Source organism: Macaca nemestrina, chromosome 7 (genome assembly GCF_043159975.1).
Source record: "Macaca nemestrina isolate mMacNem1 chromosome 7, mMacNem.hap1, whole genome shotgun sequence".
NCBI lineage: Eukaryota > Metazoa > Chordata > Mammalia > Primates > Cercopithecidae > Macaca > Macaca nemestrina.
The window spans coordinates 158,138,492-158,159,319 of NC_092131.1; the positions used below are offsets into that span (position 1 = coordinate 158,138,492).

A 20,828-nucleotide genomic window follows, 5' to 3' on the forward strand; every position below is an offset into this window, starting at 1 on the left:
GTTATTAAGTAGAGTCGCTTGAGTGATATGCTATCAAGTGTTCGCCTTAATGCTGCTACAAGAAGAGCTGAAAAAACCTGGCACACTTGGTGTAATAAATACTGATGATTTCTATTAACAGAGAGGCAATTACTGGGCCCAGGGAATCTGGGGCATGCAGCCCCAGGGAGGACAGAAGAAGAGGAATCATTTTGATAATTAAATGAGAGCAGAATAACGCTCTAGCTTAGGCTCTGTCCCCTGGACTGATTAAGAAGCTGCTGTTCTTCCTATGCACACTGATGGTTTCTTTCTGCCCAGAATGTCCTTGTCTGGCCCTGGGACCAGGAAGAGGAGATTCTACAAATGCTGAATAGGACAGCCAGAGAGCCCTATTAGCTAACACCCAAATTCCAAAAGTGCAGGACAAGGCCGTCCTGCATTCTCTGCCCTGATCCTCAGCCCCCAACTCCTGGCAAGAGCCCCAGCAGCCCAAGCCTACAGCTGCTGGAGGAAGAGAATGAAGCAAACCACTGGCAGTCCATTCCTTCATCTGTTCCCTGGCCCTGACAGCACTCCAACTTCAGGAGCCACCATCTTGCTCCATCCAGGTAGCCCTGAGACTGCTGGTTTGGCCTGGGTCTCCTGCAGCACTGTACTTTGGCCTCCTGGGCCCAACTTATGGAGATGTCCTGTTAAGGCTCATGGAGTAGTTAGGCCTGTTACAGATACCCAGCCTTGTTGTTAAGAGTCTTGAAGGTACCATTTATTGAGAGTCTGTCTGTACCAGGCTCATACATTATCTCATTGAATCTTTACAACATCACTGCCAAGAAGATATTCTTGTCCTTATTTGAGGATAAGAATACTGAGCCTCTGAAGATGCAGACGAGAAGTGGTATGAGGGAGATAAGTCCCCTCTAAGGGGCCAACTAACATGTCCAAAGGTACTGGGTAATACAGTACTGAGACTGGAACCCAGGGTTATCTGAGTCTCAATGCTGGGCTTTTTCAATTACTATTCATGGTCTTCCTTCTGGAGAGATGGAATTTAGGAACTAAGCACAACTCATTGCCAATTCTGACACAGAAAGGACACTGATCTACAAGAATATTGATATCCTCTGTCTTAGTCCATTTTCACTCTGCTATAAAGAACTACCTCAGACTGAGTAATTCATAAAGAAAAGAGGTTTAATTGACTCATAGCTCCGCATGGCTGGGGAGGCCTCAGGAAACTTACAGTCATAGCGGAAGGGGAAGCAAGGCATGTCTTGCATGGCAGCAGGAAAGAGAGGACGCCGGGGAAATGCCACACTTTTAAACCATCAGATCTTGTGAGAACTCCCTCACTATCACGAGAACAGCATGGGGAAACTGCCCCCATGGTCCAGTCACCTCCCACCAGGCCCCTCTCCTGTCACGTGGGGATTAAAATTCCACATCAGATTTGGGTAGGGACACAGAGCCAAACCATATCATCATCCTATAAAAATTTAATGTAAGTTCACCAGTGTCTTTATGTCTGCTTTGTATAGACCAGGATAAAATTGATTTCAACAGGATCTAGGTTAGATCAACCACAAAAATAAAATTACACTGTCCCTCTGCCCTTAAAGTGGAATCATTACTTTCATAATCCAGCCACCGAGCCAGCTGTCTAAAGAAGAACCCCTTCCCCCATCTTGATGAGTTTCTCCTCACTTTTTTTTTTCTTTTCTTTTTTTTTTTTTTTTTTGAGATGGAGTGTCACTCTTATTGCCCAGGCTGGAGTGCAATGGCCCGATCTCGGCTCACTGCAACCTCTGCCTCCCAGGTTCAAGTGATTCTCCTGCCTCAGCCTCCCAAGTAACTGAGATTACAGGTGCGTGCTACCACGCCCAGCTAATTTTGTATTTTTAGTAGAAATGGGATTTTACCACGTTGGCCAGGCTTGTCTCAAACTCCTGATCTCAGGTGATCTGCCCGCCTCGGCCTCCCAAAGTGCTGGGATTACAGGAATGAGCCACCATGCCCAGCACCCCTCACTTCTGAGAAACAGAACAAGAAGGATCAATGATGGCTCTCCCACCCTTGGGTGGGCCCCTCTTGGCTGTGCGGCAGGTAGGATGTTAGATTTACTGCTGAACTGAAGAACTTCACCAAAGGCACCTGGTGCAGTTTCCACCAGGAATTCCATTTCTGAGCTGTCATGGAGTAACCCCAAGTCTCTTACAGGGTGCCTCCTCCTCCTCCTCTTCATTTCCATTCTAGTTTCCTGTGGCCAAGTTTAAGTGTAGTATATTCAGACTAGGTGATTTTCATGACTGACTTCAGCGTCCCACCTGTGAGCTCTTTCAGAAATGGGCATAGGTATCTGGTAGAGCATGTGGAATCATCTTCCAGAGGGTTTTATAAGAAACAGTGGCTTCATTCATCAAAATTGCATTAGTTTGAGTCACGCCCCAGAGAGGGGACAGGATGACCCTAGAGGCCTAAAAACCAAGAAGGTGTTGCCTACTCAGTCATACCTAGTGTGTCCTCTAGGGTGGCAGGAGACAGATGGCTACTTTTAATCCGGAAGTGGAACTGGTGGGGACTAGAAATGGTGGCCAGATGTTCCTGCTTCTGAACCAGTCAGTGCTTTGATTTCCAAAAATCCTTTCCTGGGCAGAGTGATCATCTTAGGGTGAACTTTGCTGGTGTTGACTGACACAGGTCAAGTTTGATGGCGAGGGCCATGTAAACACATGAATGACAAGGAATGCATGTTCATCCCCTCTCCAAGGAGAATACCGTTGGCCACGTCCTAGCAGTAAGATATTTGATCTATCTCCCTAAAATCAGATGGAAGTAGTATTTCTCCAGGTATGTATTATTGTCCTCATTTTACAAATGAGGAAACTGAGGTTTGGAGAAGTAAAGTCACAGCAAAGAAGAAGCAGAGCTGGGATCCTAAACTGAGACAGAAGCTCTTTTCACAAGGATGAGAAATTGAAAACAATTTTTTAACCACACAACTGAAGAAGTGAACTAGATTATTTCGACTATTACCTGCTGCAGAGTGTAGCTGGCAATATCCACAGCAGAGCTATCAGGACCCTAGTTCGTATTCCACCTCCCGACTCTGTTAATGGCTCAGTCCTGTGGGCACTGATTTCATAGGGATGGGAAGGGGACAGGGAAGAAAGAGAGTTCAGCTTGATAAAATGGGAGATCTGAAGAACAGGCGACTGTTGACTCCACTTCTCACCTTGTCCACATTCCCTCCTGTTTTTATCATGCAACTTGTTATTTTACACACAAACTCCAAGGACAGGCTCACAACAAGAATGACAAGTCAGATAGAAGAAACTGGAGAAGTTCCAGGGAAGGTGTCAGAGTGGCTGCCTGCTTGTATTTTTATGCCAGCACAGATGTGAGATTTCTCCCTGTAATTCAAGTCCCTTCCACGCTGATTGCTGAGCCTCATGTACCAGAGGCAAGTTGCAAACATCCCAGCTGTCACCTGCCCCTGCGGACACCAGGTGCCAGGGTCTTGCATTGGCCTTCATCTGCATCTATTGCATTTGAAGCAGTTTGGAGAACTGCTGTCTTCATATGAGATTGGGAACAATTGGGATTGTTCAAGGTGCTATTATTGCTTATGAAATGATGTGGCATCTCATTGCGGTTTATTCCCAGCTCTCTGCTCCAAAGCAGCCAGTCTGGTTAGGAGAGGCTGTGCTTCTCTAACTCTAATACCTGCCTTCACTCAGAGGCCAGCTCTGAGGTATCTGCAGGATGCAGGGCAACCTGGCCAGCACCGCCCATCTTGTGGGACTGCATCTTCCCTTTGCTCTGGCCAGAGGGACACAGGTCACTGAGAGGACTCTGGTGGATCTCTGACTGTGTCGTGGCCTCTGTTCCCTTCCCATTCTCACTTCAGATTCATGGATCACCCACTCCTCCATGGTCCCCTAACAGTGAATTACTTCTACTTTTTTCATTCTAACTTCCCACTTTTTGTTTCCTAACTAGCAAAATTTAAATCTGTCAACATCAGGAAAAATGGTAAAATGTTAGATTTCTTTTTAAAAAGGATTTGTATTAAGTTCAACAAACTCAGCTAACTAGTAGCAGGTATAATAATAATAATAACAAACACATGCCGGGCGTGGTGGCTCATGTCTGTAATGCCAGCACTTTGGGAGGCTGAGGTGGGCGGATCACTTGAGCCCAGGAGTTCAAGACTCACCTGGGCAACATGGTGAGACCTTGTCTCTAAAACAAACAAAAGACATGGCCACTAGCATTTGTGGGGTACCTCCTAAACATAACCTATGAGGTAGGTAATATGATCAACCCTCATTCTAAGACAAGGAGTCTGACCATGGAGAAACTAAGGACCTGGCCACAGTCACACAGTGAGTGGCAGAGCCGGACCTGGACCCAAGCGGTTTGACCCAGAGCCCGCACCACTGGTTCTAGTGGGGGTGCTCTTCCGCCTGTCACTGCCCATATGAGCCAGAGTGAAAGAAGCAGAGGGGGGCCCTCTGCTGCCTCCCTCCCCTGCCTTCCCCCCACCTCCCTTCCCTACTTCTTTCCCTGTTATTTCAAACTGTCCAGTAGCCTCCTGCAGGCCCAAGGCTTCATTTCCATCCCTCCACCTCTCCTTTGTAGGTCTTTCCTCTATCTCAGCAAGCATTATGACCCCCTCCGTGCCTCTGCCCCACCTCTGCTCCCCTCTCATTTTTACGCACATACGGACATTCCCCACTGCAGCCAGACTGGCCCCTCTGACCCACCCCACTGTGTCACACCTTCATCTGCTCAAAATTTTCTGCAGGCCCTTTCTCCACCACCATTCACACAATAAGGTCTCCACTCCCCGTCTCTGTCTTTCTAAGCCTGCAGTTGTAGGACTTCCCTGGGTCCTGCTTACACAGGGAGCAGAAGAGGCAGAGCAGGCAGGCTGCCTCCCTCCCCGACTTCTCCCAGTCATTCTCCCCTCAAGGCCACCCTTCCCTGACCCATACCTCTGCCAAGCCTGCCAGGTTAGCCCTGGTGCCTCCTGGTAGGAACAGTGTTTGTGTGCAGTGCCTGGTACTCAGATATTAATAACCACCACCAGGCACTGATGACAAGCAGGAGGAAATCTAGCCCTGTGGCTTCACAGTGTCTGCATTCCAGTTATTTTTAAACAGCTTTTTGTTGTGCCCATGACATTGTGCTTGTAGCCAAGTGTCTGGATCATGACAGACCCTAAGGAAAGGACAATAACAACATTACATTAATTGCAAGTGTTTGCCAAACATATACTTAGTTTATTCCCTGGACCCAGATGCTCATACTTGTAACCCTGACTCTGAGAGAGAGTTTTAAGGCAGAACTGGACTGCTTCTTGAGACAGGACTCATGAGGCCCTGCAGAGGCCCCACTGTTCTTAGGACCAATCAGGCAGAGAATCTGTGCCAGAGAGGTGAGCCCTGAACGTGGAGAGGCCAGGAGAGCCAAACCCCAGGCCGACCTGGCCTGGCAGCCTCAGCCCCGACACCCATGCCTCACGCTCGGTGACTCGTGCCCTGACTCCATGGCACCACTTGAGCTGTGGCCCAGAAGACTCTCCCGCAGGCATATTTGACCAGCATCACGGCCTAAGTTTCTGGTCACCTCCACACACTTACACCCTCTCCATTGCCATTCATGCAGCTTGACAGCGCCAAATGTCACCTGACGCCCCTGTCACAAAGGAAGCCCCTCTGGGAGGGCAAAATCCTCCACCCAGCCTAGTCCTCACAGAGTCACTCCCCCGTGAGGAAGCGAGACCCGCAGCTTCTGCTCCATCCCCTCCCCACTGTGCTCAACAGAGCCTCAAGCCTGGTGTTTACCGACTGATGGTGCCAGTGACCAGGAGGCCCTCTCTGTTGGTTCAGGCACCTCAGGGCTGATGGCGACGGTTCTATTTTGCCAGTTGCTTCTTATTTTTTTCTTTAGCTAAACTTTCCTGAGGGGCCCAGTGTTATGGGACTGTTATGAATGTAGATAACAACTCCCCGACTCTTTAATAACAGCCTTTTAAGATATAATTCACATATCATAAAACGTTTTTGTTTGTTTGTTTGTTTTGTTCTTTTCAGATGGAGTCTCACTCTGTCGCCCAGGCTGGAGTGTACTGCTGCAATCTTGGCTCACTGCAACCTCCACCTCCTGGGTTCAAGCAATTCTCCTGTCTCAGCCTCCTGAGTAGCTGGGATTACAGGTGCCCGCCACCACGCCTGGCTAATTTTTGTCTTTTTAGTAGAGACGGAGTTTCACCATGCTGGCCAGGCTGATCTCAAACTCCTGACCTCAGGTGATCCACCCGCCTCAGCCTCCCAAAGTGCTGGGATTATAGGCGTGAGCCACCGCACCCAGCCAGATGTGCCCTTTTAAAGTGTACAATTCAGTGGTTTTTAGTATATTCAGAGTTAAAAGATCACAACCTGATTTTTTGTGACTGTCTTCTTTCACTTGGCACAGTGTTTTCAAGGTTCGCCTGTGTTGTAGCATCTGTCCGTACTTCATTCCTTTTTACTGGTGAATGAGATTCTACTGTATCACAATATACTACTTGTTTATTCATGTATCAGTTAATGGAAACTTTACACTGAAAGATGGATCGGATTGTTTCTACTATTTAGCTCTTAACACATATTGCTGCTATTAACATCCATGCACCAATTTCTGTGTGGACATGCAGTTTTAATTCTCTGAGCACACACTGAGGAGTGGAATTGCTGGGTCATGTGGTAAAACTCGATTTTTAACAATTTAAATGACTTTCAAACTCTCTCAAAGTGACTGTACCATTTTACAACCCCATCAGCAATGCATGAGGTGTTGCCATTCTCTTTGGATGTTCACAGCAGCCTTCTAAGGTTGGTATCATTATAATCTACAACTTACAGATCAGGACACTGAGGCTCAGCAGGTAACTTGTTGTAGTCGTGGGACTGGCAAGTGGCAAGGCTGAGACTCAGACTATGGTCTTGTGATTCCAGAGGACATGCTTTTCCCTCTGTGACCTACTGCCAAGTATGAACCCTGCATCACCTATGAACAGCTGTGTTTCTTACCCTTTGACCTCTGTGCCTGCATCACCCGATGAGAAGTCTTTCTGTGTTGCAGGACGTGTCAGGAAATGCTGCATTTCTGGCCTTCACTCCTTTTGGGTTTGTTGTTCTTCAAGGAAACAAGAGGGTCCACTTCATTAAATGGTGAGCGTCTTCATTTCCAAAACAGGCTCTTTGTATCTCACCAGCTGGGGAGGGGCGATGGTTCCCATGTCCTTTGTCCGTGATTGGGCAGTTCTGGTTCGGAGCCCTCCCCAAAGCCTTGTGTTGATAGTGTGGTAACTGATGCAGGGAGTGGCCTCTTCCTAGGGATCCTGTTCTTCTAAAGGGGTGTCCCTGAGAGCCAGCAGCCTCTCCAGAAAGGAAAAGGGATACAATGGTTTGATTTCTGGGGAGGGTGAGAGGCCTGGGGCTGGAGCCAGTGTAAGTGGAGCCAAGTTCCTGTGAGAACTGAGTCCTTGGGGCCGTCACCCACTAAGGGTCGTAATCAGCCCTGGTGAGCCGGCTGTTCTGGAGCATCTCTGTGGATGGCTTAGTGCCCTTACCTGCTCTACTAACAAGGGAGGGGCTCACAGACAGTGACCTCTGGGGCAGATATAAGTCCCCTGTTACTTTGGCAAAACACCCTCCTCAGACCAGCCCTCACTGCGGGCATTGTGTCTGCAAAAGCTTAGTTGCTGCTGTCTCACTCCTATCCCTCTTGGGCATTTAAGTGTCCTCAGCCTCCAGGAGTCACATTCCCACTCTTCCTTCCTTCCCTCCCCTCTCCATTCCCATCTAACAGGCAAGAGCCACTGCCTCAGCTGCAGCTACTCTGAACTGCTTCCTCTCCTGCCCCTCTCTGTTTTGTTTGGGGTCTGTTCTGCTGCATGCCTCTGGGCAGACTCTGGTTTGTTGATTGACGTTTGGTTCTCCTGGAGACCCTTTAGCTGGCCAGTCCATACAAACATCTGTCAGCATCATCAAAACATTTTGCATATTCTACTAAGCTCCTGTGATTTCTGTACCTTCCTGGGCCTCAGACTGCCAAGTCTAAGCTGACCAGCTCCTCCGAGGGGCTTAGATAAGTGGCTTCCCTTGGTCCAGCAGAGCTCAGTGGGGGGAAGTCTGTTTGGTTTGTTTTCTCCAGGAGAGCTCATGAGGAATCTTGGGTACAGTTGCTTCCTAGTCAGCGTTCTGCTGGGGACACTGCAGGCCATCTATCCCGCTGTGCCCTGTTCAGCTGGGCCACTGAGCTTGAGCTTGAGGACAGATACCGCCTTTCCAGCCCATCTTGATTTTGTGAAGGGGAGGGCATTACAGTCGTCAGCCAGAGTGCTGGTGAAACTGCTCGTCACACATGCAGGGGGGCCTCGACTCCCCAGGACAACAGCCGCGCCACAAGGCAGCTGCTGCCCTGGAGTTGGCAGAATACACCCCAACATAGCTGTTTCCTAGGCATCCTCAAGTCGGCTCACTTCACTGTGCTCTCTGGGTGAAGATGTGAGGATTTGGAATCTCCTGTCCAACAAAATGCTTTTCAGAAAAAGACAATGAGCAGGATCAGGCCACAGCCCTCTTAGTGTGGGGTCTCTGCTGCCTGGATACGTCTGGGCTATTGATGTTCCTTACAGGGCCCAGATCCACATTCCAACCAGAGTAGCTGCTGGGTGAGGTCCCTGTCAGGGGAAGTGTTTGGCTAGAAACAAGTAGGACACACCTGTCACAGACACCTGCAGTCCCTAAATTATGCCCACCCCTCCAGAAACCATGATGGCTCTTGGTTCTCACAGACACTTTTCTTTCCACGGCTTCTCTCATGCACCACTTCTTCTGGAAGTCTCCTCGTCACCATGTGTCAACTCTGTAATAATAGATGTAAGCCCAATCTCACTCTCAAAATAAAACTCCTTCCTTTCCTAGCCTGCTTGTTGGAACCTAGGTGATCTGTGTGCTTGTCTATATATTAGCCAATTGGCATTGATTGTATTTTGTGTGTGTGAGATTGATGGTTGATTGAGAGGGAATCTGAGAGGGAATCAGAAGGGAAGGATTACCGTGTGGCTTGTGTTAGCTCAGAACTGGTGGTCAGAAGTTGTGAAATCTCATCCTGAACCAGCCATGATTTCAGAAGCACAGAGAACAAGTGATTTTCCTCTGTCCCCTGAACTTTTTCCAGCAGTAAGTTGGGTACATGATTCTCACTACCTTTCTACTATTTCCTAGGAGATTAAGGAAATCTCCTTAGAAGTCACAAAAAAAGCAGCAGCCAGTGGAGGTGAATGTGCATGACAAGACCACCTTGGGGGTCCCAGTTGGGTAGAAAAATGGGGCAGTGACATGGAGAGGGCTGAGAGGCTCCAGAGGGCAGCTATGTTGGGCAGGTACAAGGGAAGTGAGGAGCAACCAGTACTGGAGGCCTAATTCCATGGCTCTCAGGGACATTCGCCTAAGACCTGGTAGTTTTTCCATTTTGCAAATGTAACCAAGGCTGAGAGCAGGAGGTGGATGTGGAGGTGAGATCTAGGCCGTGCCATGTACAGTAACCATGTCACTTCTTCTGATTTGTGTCTGTCCCACGGGTGATGTACCCCAGTATCCTGTTTGCCTCTTTTACTGCAGCCATTCACTGGGCTGGTGGCTTCAAGGATTTTTCTACAATAACCCCTAAGCCCCTTTCCTGGTCAGTACGCTGCATGACTGTTCCATGTAATCTGTTCTCTCTCTTTGGTATGTTGCCCTGCCCCGCTCCCTGAGATTGTTTGACATTTGTCTGCATTAAACTGCATTTTCCATCCAGTGGCACAGTCACCTGAAAGACTCAACTCCCTCAGAACCTGGTTGCATTGTTTCTCATTATTTGCTGTATCTTGAACTTTGGCCTCATCAGCTACCTGTGGCATCTTACGTTTGACAGTCCCATCCAGATAATGCACCTGTGTTATGAACCCAATCCTGAAATGGCCCCGGATACTCTGCCTAGACTCACTTTCCATGCAAATGTTTCCCTTTTACAGCCACTGTTGATAAGCCCGAAATCCTCCTGTCACCCTATTACTATAGTGTGATTGACCAGAAAACTGTGGATTGAACTGTTTCAACAACGTTCTCTAAGGCCACTGCGCTGCTGTCTTGTTTCAGTTCTGATTTTGGCTAAAATTGTGTCTGTGCCTGGAGCCCCTTCCAGTTGGGGTGGGCTGTGCATCTACAAGATTTAGCTGTGAACAGGCAGCCCGCAATGAGGTGACAGGCACTATCTTTGTACTTCTAGGAATGAGGTGACCAAGCTGAAATTTGAAGGAAAGACTTTCTATTTATACGTAAGTCAGAAAGAGGTGAGTGCTGGCTTCCTTCTCTTCAGGGAGGGCTGGGGTGATGGGATGCTTCCTGGTGGCCAGAGCCAAGCTTGAGGGACCCCAGTAGAGCCAAGCCACCCACATGCTAAGCCAAGAGCAAGGTCAGGGCCTGCAGGTACAATATGAAGGAGTGGGAAGGCCCTGGAGCACAGGACTTCCTCGGGGATGCTGTTGACACCCAGAGCTTTCACTCAAGAGATCTTTACCTCCAGGAAGTGCAAAGGAAGGCTCTTTTTCTTTCATGTATATGGGAATTCCAGAGGCAAGGGCTACTTTCTCACCAAGAGCTCTCCTGGTTCAATTTGTGCCACTTTTGTGCCAGCTGAGACTTACCCTGATTGGACTTGCTAAGTATGATGTGATGCACTGAACTGAGCTCTGCCTCAGTGGGTCCTGCGGGCCCTCCCCTCTAACTAGCCAGCTGCCAGGGCCTCTAACAGCTCTGGGGTCAGGGTCCTTGCCTACTTCACCCTTTGCTTCTCCATCTACACTCAGCCATATCAATGTGGAATTTTTTGCAGGAAAAGAAGATTATTCTTACATATTTTGCTCCAACTCCTGAAGCATGTAAGCACCTCTGGAAATGTGGAATCGAGAACCAAGCCTTCTACAAGTGAGTGGATACATGTGATGGGGACTGTCTTTCTTAAAGCCAGAGTCACAGAGAGTCAGTGACAGGAGGCCAAGTGCCCAGGAGCCTGGGGCAGCGTAGCTGGAAGTGGTCAAGAGCTTGACAGTTACCGAGAAGCCAGGTTGAGGCCAAAGGCCAGAGCTTTGCCTACCAAAGGGATTTTGTAAAGAATGTGGGGCTTGTGTATTGTTTTCTTCGATTCGATTAAGAAAGTGGTTATAAAAGCATGAGGTAGTGAAGAAATGGCCTATCGAGGGAGCGATGCCAGGTAAAGTATGTCTCACTAAACCCCTTGGTCTTGTTTTTAAAATATACCATAATAATTTATGCTTTACTAAGACGTATCTGAATGAGGTCAAGGCAAGACAGAGTGTGGTATATTCTACCTGGGGTGAGCCCTGCTCTCATCAAATGCCCCTGACGGGCCAGGTCTCGGTTCCAGTAACCTGAAGGATCCTGGAGAGATGAGAACTGCTCTGGGCTGAGTGGCACCATGCTCCTCTCCAGGGAAGATTCTGCTGCCTGCTGGCTGCTATGGGATGCTGGTTGGCAGAACTGGGTCCTCCCAGTTGCCAGGGCCACAGCCCCAGAGGCTGTTTCTTAGACAGGCATTCTGAATTGCTTAATACTCGTTATGTGTTTATACCAGAATCAAGGATTCACTGAATCGGCAGTGAGTTCTTCTCCTGAATACACTCAGGGAAGACTTTGGCATGGTCACACTTCCCTCCTGTTCAGTCCCTACTATCCATAGAAAGTCAAGAAAACATTTATTTTCTTTTGCTACCACTATCCCTTTGCCTGTGAGGATGTAATCCAGGTTTGGCCAGCTACCTGAACCTGGAGAGAAGCAATCTGAGATGCAAGCTTCTGCTTGTGGGACTGAGGAGCAGCCCAGGAAGGATGGGGGTTCCATGGGTCTCCCCAGCAGAGAGAGGAAGGCACTAGCAGACAGGGGCCTACTCCACACTGAGCGATCCCTGCCCTGGGAATGGCGTATGTGGAAGCGTTCCCTTTCTCTCTGCCAAAGGGTCTAATGCAAATGGAAGCAGTCTCCTTGCCTCTTGTCTTTTCATGCCTTCAGCACCATTTCTAAAGGGCTTGGTTTTCCCATCTGTGTCATGGAAACAGACGTGTGCTTCTGAACCTGTGACCACAGCCGGTTTCTGAGTCTTCCCACGAGTAGATCTCCATACCCACCCAGCCCTGCCTGCACCCACACTGGAAACGGAGGTCATTTTTCAGTTTTCCATTGCCTCCTTGATGTTCTCGTTAAATGATAAAAGCCTCTAGCCTGGGTCAGATCCCCAGGTATGCCAAGTCTCTGGCAGCAGCGCTTTGGCCTTGCCCTCAGTGTCTCTCACATACAGATCCCTAGTCCTGCCTTTGGCCTAGTGCCTTGGCGGGCGCCCAGTCAGATACAACAGCATGCCCAGGCAGGAGAGTAAGCAGCTCGGATGTCCTGGAGCCCTGAGACGGGCAGAGATGGTGTCTCCCAAGAACTGTTCATGGAGTGTGGAGACAGCTCCTACTCACTGCTCATAGCACAGGTTTCAGACCCACATGGGTTCCTGGTTGGATCAGTATCATAGGCACCTGGGCATCTTACAGGTGAATCCCATCTTAGGAGGCTTCTCTCTGAGCTGCTGTGCCCAGGCTGAGAGAGCTAATGGGCTCAGTGAAGTCACCCAGGAGAAAGTAGTACAGAGCTCCACATCAGCTGTCTGCAGCTTCAAACGAGATATTAAATAGACATCCCGGGGGAGGGAGGAAGGCTCCACATTCAAATACATGACAGAACTTTTATGAAAGTTAAGCTAGTTTCTTCATCGCAGGATTTCTCAGTCTTTACCATGGTCGTGTATTTTAGGACCCTCCAAAAGGGAGATGGGACAGGAAGGACAGCCCCCATCCTCTTCTCTACCCACAATTACCCAGACATGGACACAAAATCAAATACTGGGACTAGAAAGGAGACCCCTAAGGTCCAGTAGTCCCAGCTCTATCATTTTATAAGAAGGGTGAGGCTAAGAGAGAAGGAAATTTGCCCGAGGTCACACTGCTAATAAGTGACCTGGCTGAGATTAGACGGGTGGCATTCTATTATTCCCCCAGACCATCCACCCTAGCATGTATTCTCTCAGTCCCCCTGGTAAAACCTATGAAGCATTTTGGGGGAGCCTTCACTCTCCTGACACAAAAATGGGTTTCCATGCAACAGTCCTGGGCACTGAGGCAGGAAGGCAGCTGGCTGTGAGCACAGCCCCCAGATCCTAGGATGGTGACAGTCAGAGACAAGTGTGGACTATGAAGGGCTTTTTTCCTGAAGTTTCAAGTAGCCTTTGGAAGAAGCTGGGGATGTGCTGCCTTAGCCTGTGTGAGGCAGTTCAGGCTGTCTATCACACTGGACTTTGCCTTGCTGCAGGCTGGAGAAGTCAAGCCAAGTCCGCACAGTGTCCAGCAGCAATTTATTCTTTAAAGGGAGCCGGTTCCGATACAGGTAAATAGTGACAGTAAGTAACCATTATGGATCTATTTTCAGACCCTTCTCTGGAGAACACTCAGTAGTCCTTATCCTTTAGAACAGAGAAACTGGGGAGGACTCAGAAAAGTCTGAGGTCTCCATCCAATTCTCCTGTCTTATGACCCTTTATTTCCTTCCTTCCCTACAGCTATTTGTCTATAGGGTTTTAAATGTATATCGGCCGGCCACAGTGGCTCACGCCTATAATCCCAGCACTTTGGGAGGCTGAGGCAGGTGGATTACTTGAGGCCAGGAGTTTGAAACCAGCCTGGGCAACATGATGAAACCCCATCTCTACTAAAAATACCAAAAAAAAAAAAAAAAAAAAATTAGCTGGGTGTGGTGGCACGTGCCTATAGTCCCAGCTACTTGGGAGGCTGAGGTGGGAGAATCGCTTGAGCTCAGGAGGTCGAGGCTGCAGTGAGCCATGATTGCACCACCGCACACCAGCCTGGGAGACAGAACAAGACCTTGTCTCCAAGAAAATGAAAAATAAATGTGTATCTTCTCTTTCCCTTACAATAGCAGCAAAATAAGAACTGTAACAGTGATTCTTTTCATGTCTCACTGTCTAAAGATTGTTCTTATGTATTTTTTTGTGATGTAATTGGAACATGCTGGAAATTGAGGAATTATTCCTAAATAGAATGGAAGATCCTAAAGACTCTAGAGATGGAGAGAGCTCCCTCTCAGATAGGCTGTCATGACACTTAGGAACTCTGTACCCCAGCAAGCAAGCCTTTCTCCGTGACCAAAACATCACGGAAAGGGTGGGCCACAGATGCCATTTCCTGATTCAGGGAAAGCACCTGAGATCTTGGAGAGGAGCTGTCCTGGAACACAGTCTCATTTCTTGCCACTTGTTTTTATTATACTACTTACAGCGGCCGAGTTGCAAAGGAAGTCATGGAGTCAAGTGCTAAGATCAAACGGGAGCCACCGGAAATACACAGGTAGGCTGCCAGGGGCTTCTCCCAAAACAATTCTATCTCAGATCCCAGAATCTCAATCCAGCAGTTTGAGTACTGTGAAGCCCCTGGCTCCAGTGGCTACCAAAAGGTCCAAAATAAGGCAGAAGGCTGAAGAAATTTCTCAGAAGGGATGGGGAAAAGTCTTTGACCCTTAATAAGAGAGCAGGGGAGGGAGGGCTACTGCAGATAGTACATCAGATCCAGGTGCCACTTCACTTGGCAGTTCTCTTCTGCCCTCCCAAGTCTTGACATTGATGATAGATGTGTCACACAATTTCAGTGGTTCTGGAACCAGTCGATTACATGAAGCCAAGGATAGTCCCACAGCCCTGCCACACTGGCTCTAAAATAGTTTCAGGATCCATGCTTCATGTAGATCCACAAATCATGTTTCCAGAAGCCTATTTCCTAGAATCTAAGACCCAGAAAGAATATGACTGACCAAGAAGGGTAGGACTTGCCAACCAGCCTTTGCCTCTGGGCATGGGAGCATGACTGCCTACCCCTTCACATGGAGCCCTGTCATCCGCAGCCTGTACTGGAAGTCAGGGGAGGCTGCCAGTATTGGTCCAGGCATATTTTCAGGAGTACTGCTCATCCTGGGGCTCTACTCTCTGACCGTCTTGCCCCCACCCCTGAGACCAGTGGCACCGCTGCCACACTAAAAGAAAAAGGTTCAGATTGGTCTAGGCTTACAAGGAAGTGGAGGAGTTTGAAGCACTATCTCTGACTGGAATCCAGGGACCAAAGGCAAAGAGAAGGTATTAAAGATTTTTAAAAAGAGACTAAAACTTAATACAGCCAGGCAATTCTAGTAGCCAGTACTCAGCTCTTAAGTGCCTACTAAATGTGTCCATGCATTGAATTAACAAGGTTCTTTAATCTCAGAGCAGGGATGGTTCCCAGCCGGAGCTGTCCCTCCATAACCCATGGCCCAAGGCTGAGCAGCGTCCCCAGGACCCGCAGGAGAGCTGTTCACATCTCCATCATGGAAGGTGAGCATGAGCTCCTTGAGGTGACCACTGGGGTCCTCCAAATTGTGATCTGGGACCTTGAAAAGGACTTTGAAAAGAGGCTAATTTACATTAGTGACAGCAGCATGTCTCTTGGGGAGAAGGGTCTCCAGTGGCAAGTAGGAGGTTTTATCCAGCGGATGGGAATACTAGCTGGGTACAGGGTGAAGGGGTGTGGGTATCTAGGCAGGGGGGTTGTGGATTTGAGGGTGCTGGGTTAGCCCTTTGGAGGACCTGCATATGTGGGATCTAAAGGTTCCATGCAGTTATGAAATTGCTTTCCATCAAGAGGCTTTTCACGCCTGGCATGGTGGCTCATGCCTGTAGTCTCAGTACTTTTGGGAGGCCTAGATGGGTGGATCACTTGAGGTCCGGAGTTCAAGACTAGCCTGGCCAAAATGGTGAAACCCTGTCTACTAAAAATACAAAAATTAGCTGGGTGTGCTGGCGCATGACTGTAATCCCAGCTACTCGTGAGGCTGAGGTAGGAGACTCGCTTGAGCCTGGGAGGCAGAGGTTACAGTGAGCTGAGTTCACGCCACTGCTCTCCAGCCTGGGTAAAGGAGACTGTCAAAAAAAAAAAAAAAAGTTTTAAAAGGGGGCTGGCGCAGTGGCTCACACCTGTAATCCCAGCACTTTGGGAGGCTCACTTCAGGTCAGGAGTTTGAGAACAGCCTGGCCAACATGGTGAAACCCCTTCTCTACTAAAAATACAAAAAAATTAGTTGGGCGTGGTAGTACAAGCCTGTAATCCCAGCTACTAGGGAGGCTGAGGTGGGAGAATTGCTTGAACCCAGAAGGCAGAGGTGGAGGCTGCAGTGAGCCCAGATTGCACCACTGCACTCCAGCCTGGGTGACAGAGACTCCGTCTCAAGAAAAAAAAAAAAAGAGGGTTTTCACTTGTTTGCTAAATCTGACCAATCTCCACAGCTTAAATTATCAGGATGGCTGAGACTATTAACCAGTAAGTGAATATTCTTGAATCTGAAGCATTTCTAGTAGCTGTCACCCACCATGTTTTGCTTCAGCTATAGAAATCTGTCCTGTTGGCTGGGCACAGTGGTTCATGCCCGTAATCCCAGCATTCTGGGAGGCCGAGACAGGTGGATCACCTGAGGTCAGTAGTTTGAGACCAGCCTGGCCAACATGGTGAAACCCCGTCTCTACTAAAAATACAAAAATTGGGTGTGGTGATGCACGCCTGTAATCCCAGCTACTTGGGAGGTTGAGGCAAGAGGATCGCTTGAACCCAGGAGGCAGAGGTTGCAGTGAGCCAAGATTGTGCCACTGCACTCCAGCCTGAGCAACAGAGTTAAGACTCCATCTCAAAAAAAAAAAAAAAAAAAAGCAATTTGTCCTGTTGCTATCTGCATATCTTACCACTGTCTCAGGAAATCCAATATGACCCATCTCCCTCCAGACTCCCTTCCTTTGGAGGCAGCAGAGGTGGGGAGAGAGAGAAATTCTATGTCTCTCCACTGAACTAGATACCCCAGTAGCTGAGGCCAACAATCTGTTCTCTGGGTAGTTAATGCTGTTAGGAGGTGCTCCCAGAATACTGCCCTCTAGCTGTTGTCACTGGCCCAGGTCACCCGCAGGCTGGATACAGGTGTAAAGTTGAGTGCTTTCATTCCCAAAGATGGTGTTTTTTGGGGACCTCAGAAGATCTCACACAGGAGACAGAAGGATTGGTTCATACCTGTCTCTCTCCTGGGATTAACGGTGTAGAAGCTGGTGGGGACAGCCCTTTGCCTTTTCTGTAAGAATGCTGCTTGGGAATGAAAATGCTCAGGTTAGGAAGGATATCACTCTGCTGTTTCCCTGAGATCTAATTTGTGTTTAGGATTTTAGGACGTGTCACTGTGTGAGATTCCATGTTACCAGAGTCTGGTATGTAACTCCCTACGGTCTAGAGGTTGAGAACCCCGGCTAGACAAACACTGTCAAGTGACTTGAGTGTCTTCAATGCTCCATTTGTAAAACAGGGACATCTTCCTTGCCCACTCCATTGGTTGCAAGGAAGCTAATATGTGCAGAAGTACTTTAAAGAGACTAAAGCGTTTACAGGCAGGCAGCAAGCACAGTGCAGAATCCTGGTCAGGAAGCCAAGGTGTGACTAGGAGCTCTGCCATGCACCTTCTGAAACAGGTTGTTTTCTCTCTGAGCCTAGTGCCCCCACTGCAGAACAGAGCTGAGTGCGGGAGAGTGTGGACTACCAAGTAGAATCATTATGCAAAGAATGGAATTATGGATACATGACCATCATCAGACACAGCCTCCTGGTGTTTCCTCCCATCTTAGGCTGACCCGGAGAACTGAGCTTGGCTCTCACTGTCCCTCTTTTGGGGTGTACATCTCAGGAAGTAGAATGAACTTCTCTTTGAGGAAACATAACTTTCTCCCCTCTGTGGCCTTTCTTTCCATCCCTCCTGAGGCTGAAGCTAGACGGTCCATCCCAAGTCTTCCACAGAGCTGGGACAGCTGTCCTCCCGAACAGAAGGCTTACCCTAGGGAAGCCAGCACCATGCAGGATTAAAACAGGAGGAGCCTTGTGCAAGCCGACTTCCCAGAACAGGGAAGAATGTCCAGGAAACCAGCATTCCCAAAAGAGGGAGGGCGGAGGCTCTCTGTGTAGACAAAACTCATTGAGAGCTGCTGCCAAGTAGGGTTAGTAGAACAACTCAAGAGGCAGGGAAAACAGTCCTTGTGATCCTGAGACATGCTGAGGCTGCCTAAGTTCCCCATTCAGCTCTGGCTTTACCTCCAGCCTCCTCCTCCTCCCAGAGCCTCTCTTCTCCCATTGCAGGAGCAGGTTCCTTGTCCAAACTATTCCCCCTTGTTGTCAAATGCAAGGAGAGGTACAGTGGGGAGAGGCTGCTGAGGAGTATAGGCCCTCTAGGGCCGGGGCACTTCCTCGAAACCAGCCTCATAGAATGGCACACTTGGTAGGTTATAGCTTAGCAGACTTCCAGGTGCTTCTCACACCCTGTGCCCAAGGCTGCCAGTGGACAAACACAGCCTGTGGCCCTGGTCATGGCCCCCAGCCCAGGACCCATTTGATGCAGGACAGGGCAAGTACAACTGACCTGGCCCAAATGAACCTTACACGCTCAGAGTGAGGAGAGGGAGATGACATCCGGTTTGGATGTGGAAATAAAAGATTGTAGCAATTAAATGGCTTTATCAGTACAGGGGTTACCAAGCCTGTGGAAGAATGGATTAGTTTCTAGGAGGCAAGAGTTCAGATGCAACATCTTTCAAGAGGGCTTGCCTTTAAAGGTCCTGACAAGCACAGCTGACCCTAACTGCCCACCCCAACCAGGGAGGAAGGGGCTGTGAGGGATGTGATGAGGGCCTCAGAAGAAGGGCACAACCAACAAAAACCCCAAGGAATTTATGGGCATTTGAAATTGGTTCATGCTCCACCAAAGACTGTCTTTTCTATAGTCCATTTGGCCCATTTAGTATCACAGAGACCACCTCCTCCCACTTAAGAGCCACCCAGCCCCAAAGGTAGCGCTGACCATGCAACTTGGCTGGCACCAGGGCAGGCCTGGATTATATATGGCCTGGATAAAGCCCAATGGTGTTGTAACTTTACATCCTGGATTTTCTGGGACAGTCTTGATTCCCCTTACCCTCTGGGATTGTTCTCTGCCCCCTCTGTCCCTGGCCCTCTGAGAGGTTGGAGCCCTTATCCAGGCCTCAGGGAAAGAGCTGCAGGCCAAGGAAGCATTACTTTTTATGGCTGTAAGTGCTTCTGACTAAATCCAGTCCCCTGATAACGGTGGCCTCTCAGAGCTGCTCTTTCCCTGCAGTTCAGCCTGATCTGAAGCTTGGGGAGGTGACCTTCTTCCTGCAGCACGCGAGGCACTGCTAAGGGGCTGCTATGGTGTGGGATCTGCGGAAATCCTTTGTTCCTAGTTGGCGTTCCGTCTTTCCCTCTCTGTATCTTTCCCTGCCTGGCTGGTTTCTCTGAAGTAATCAGCTGGTTTCCACTGAAGAAGTATTTGCCTTCCTGGGCCGCCATGGGGAAGAGTCTGATTAAGATTCACACCAGAGTCCGGGTTCAGCTCCGGCTGACTAATCACTGCTTTCGGCCCCTACGTGTGCGCATCCTGAGGATGGGGCCCCGGCTCCAGGGTAGGGTCCTGACTGCTGTGACCCCCGGGCAAGGGAATCAGCTGGAGCACTTCCAAGGTAAAAAAGACTCTCCTGCTTTGCTGTGCCACTTAGCACAGATCCTTCCCACAGCACCCATCCCATCTATCCCAAAATCACAGGGTCGGTGAAACGGCAGGACAGGCGGTGGCTTTTACAGCAGTGAAAACAGTTTCTAATATAGGACTAACCTGATGTGGGAGGGTCACCTTACAGGTGAGATCTATTGAGGGAGGAGACCAACTGATATTTACTGAGCAACTGTATTTGTCAGACATTTCTACTAGAAATGCATATTTAATTGGATGCAGTGGCTCATGCCTGTAATCCCAGCACTTTGGGAGGCCGAGGTGGGCAGATCACTTGAGGTCAGGAGATGAGACCAGCCTGGCCAACGTGGTGAAACCCCGTCTCTACTAAAAATACAAAAATTAGCCGGGCGTGGTGGCGGGTGCCTGTAATCCCAGATATTCGCGGGGCTGAGGTGGGAGAATCGCTTGAACCCAGGAGGTGGAGGCTGCAGTGAGCGGAGATTGCGCCATTGCACTCCAGCCTGGACGATGGAGTGAGATTCCATCTCAAAAAAAAGAAAAAGAAATGCCTATCTATCCATTACCTTGTTTAATGAGAGCACCAACAGCTCCCAGTATGATGTGGCTCCAGGTGGTCCTCTGACTTTTTCTCTTCTGATGTCACAGCATCCGCCTCTCTCCTTCCCCACAAGCTGAGGGCATGTAATCGTAGGTTAAGCTAAGCTTTTCTACTTTGAAAGATCTTGCAGTCAGAGCTGTCCTCGTGAAGGGGCAGGCCTTTGAAAGGGTGGCAGGTGCCCTGTGCAATGGGGCCGAGGTTCCAGGAAAAGGGGGGCAGAGGACTGCCTGGGAAAGGAGCCAAGCCAGCAATATGCTGCAACCAGGGCCTTAAGGTTTCTGCCTTATCAGTGACCCATAACCTGTTCCAAGGTACCTCTTCCTCAAGCTGCATGTGCAAATGGGGACATCAGGGAGGAATACTGGGTAAGAGAGAGGTCAAAGGAACAGCAAGAGCTCTAGAACAAGGGACAGAGGCTCCTAATTTCAGGTTATTTCAAAAAAGTTTCTTGGGCAATTAAGACCTAAATCTAAGGTAGATGCTGGCTGTT

At 49.0% G+C, this 20,828-nt stretch overlaps 1 protein-coding gene across 22 annotated transcripts in view; it reads left to right on the forward strand.

The window, feature by feature from the left end:
• Nucleotides 1–20,828, forward strand: part of LOC105491308 (FERM domain containing 5) — a 347,868-nt gene that overhangs the window by 314,189 nt on the left and 12,851 nt on the right. For 16 of the 22 annotated variants that reach the window (XR_011606111.1, XR_011606112.1, XM_071066958.1 and 13 more), the window contains 7 exons: nt 7,108–7,196; nt 9,628–9,714; nt 10,303–10,366; nt 10,909–11,000; nt 13,444–13,518; nt 14,427–14,495; nt 15,402–15,508. Coding sequence is in view for 20 of the 22 variants with exons in the window: in XM_071066958.1 (XP_070923059.1) it covers nt 7,108–7,196; nt 9,628–9,714; nt 10,303–10,366; nt 10,909–11,000; nt 13,444–13,518; nt 14,427–14,495; nt 15,402–15,508 (583 nt within the window). In the remaining 2 variants the exon portion in view is untranslated. The remainder of the gene's footprint in view (nt 1–7,107; nt 7,197–9,627; nt 9,715–10,302; nt 10,367–10,908; nt 11,001–13,443; nt 13,519–14,426; nt 14,496–15,401; nt 15,509–20,828) is intronic. The other 6 variants (XM_071066949.1, XM_024795792.2, XM_024795790.2 and 3 more) reach the window with 2 other exon arrangements.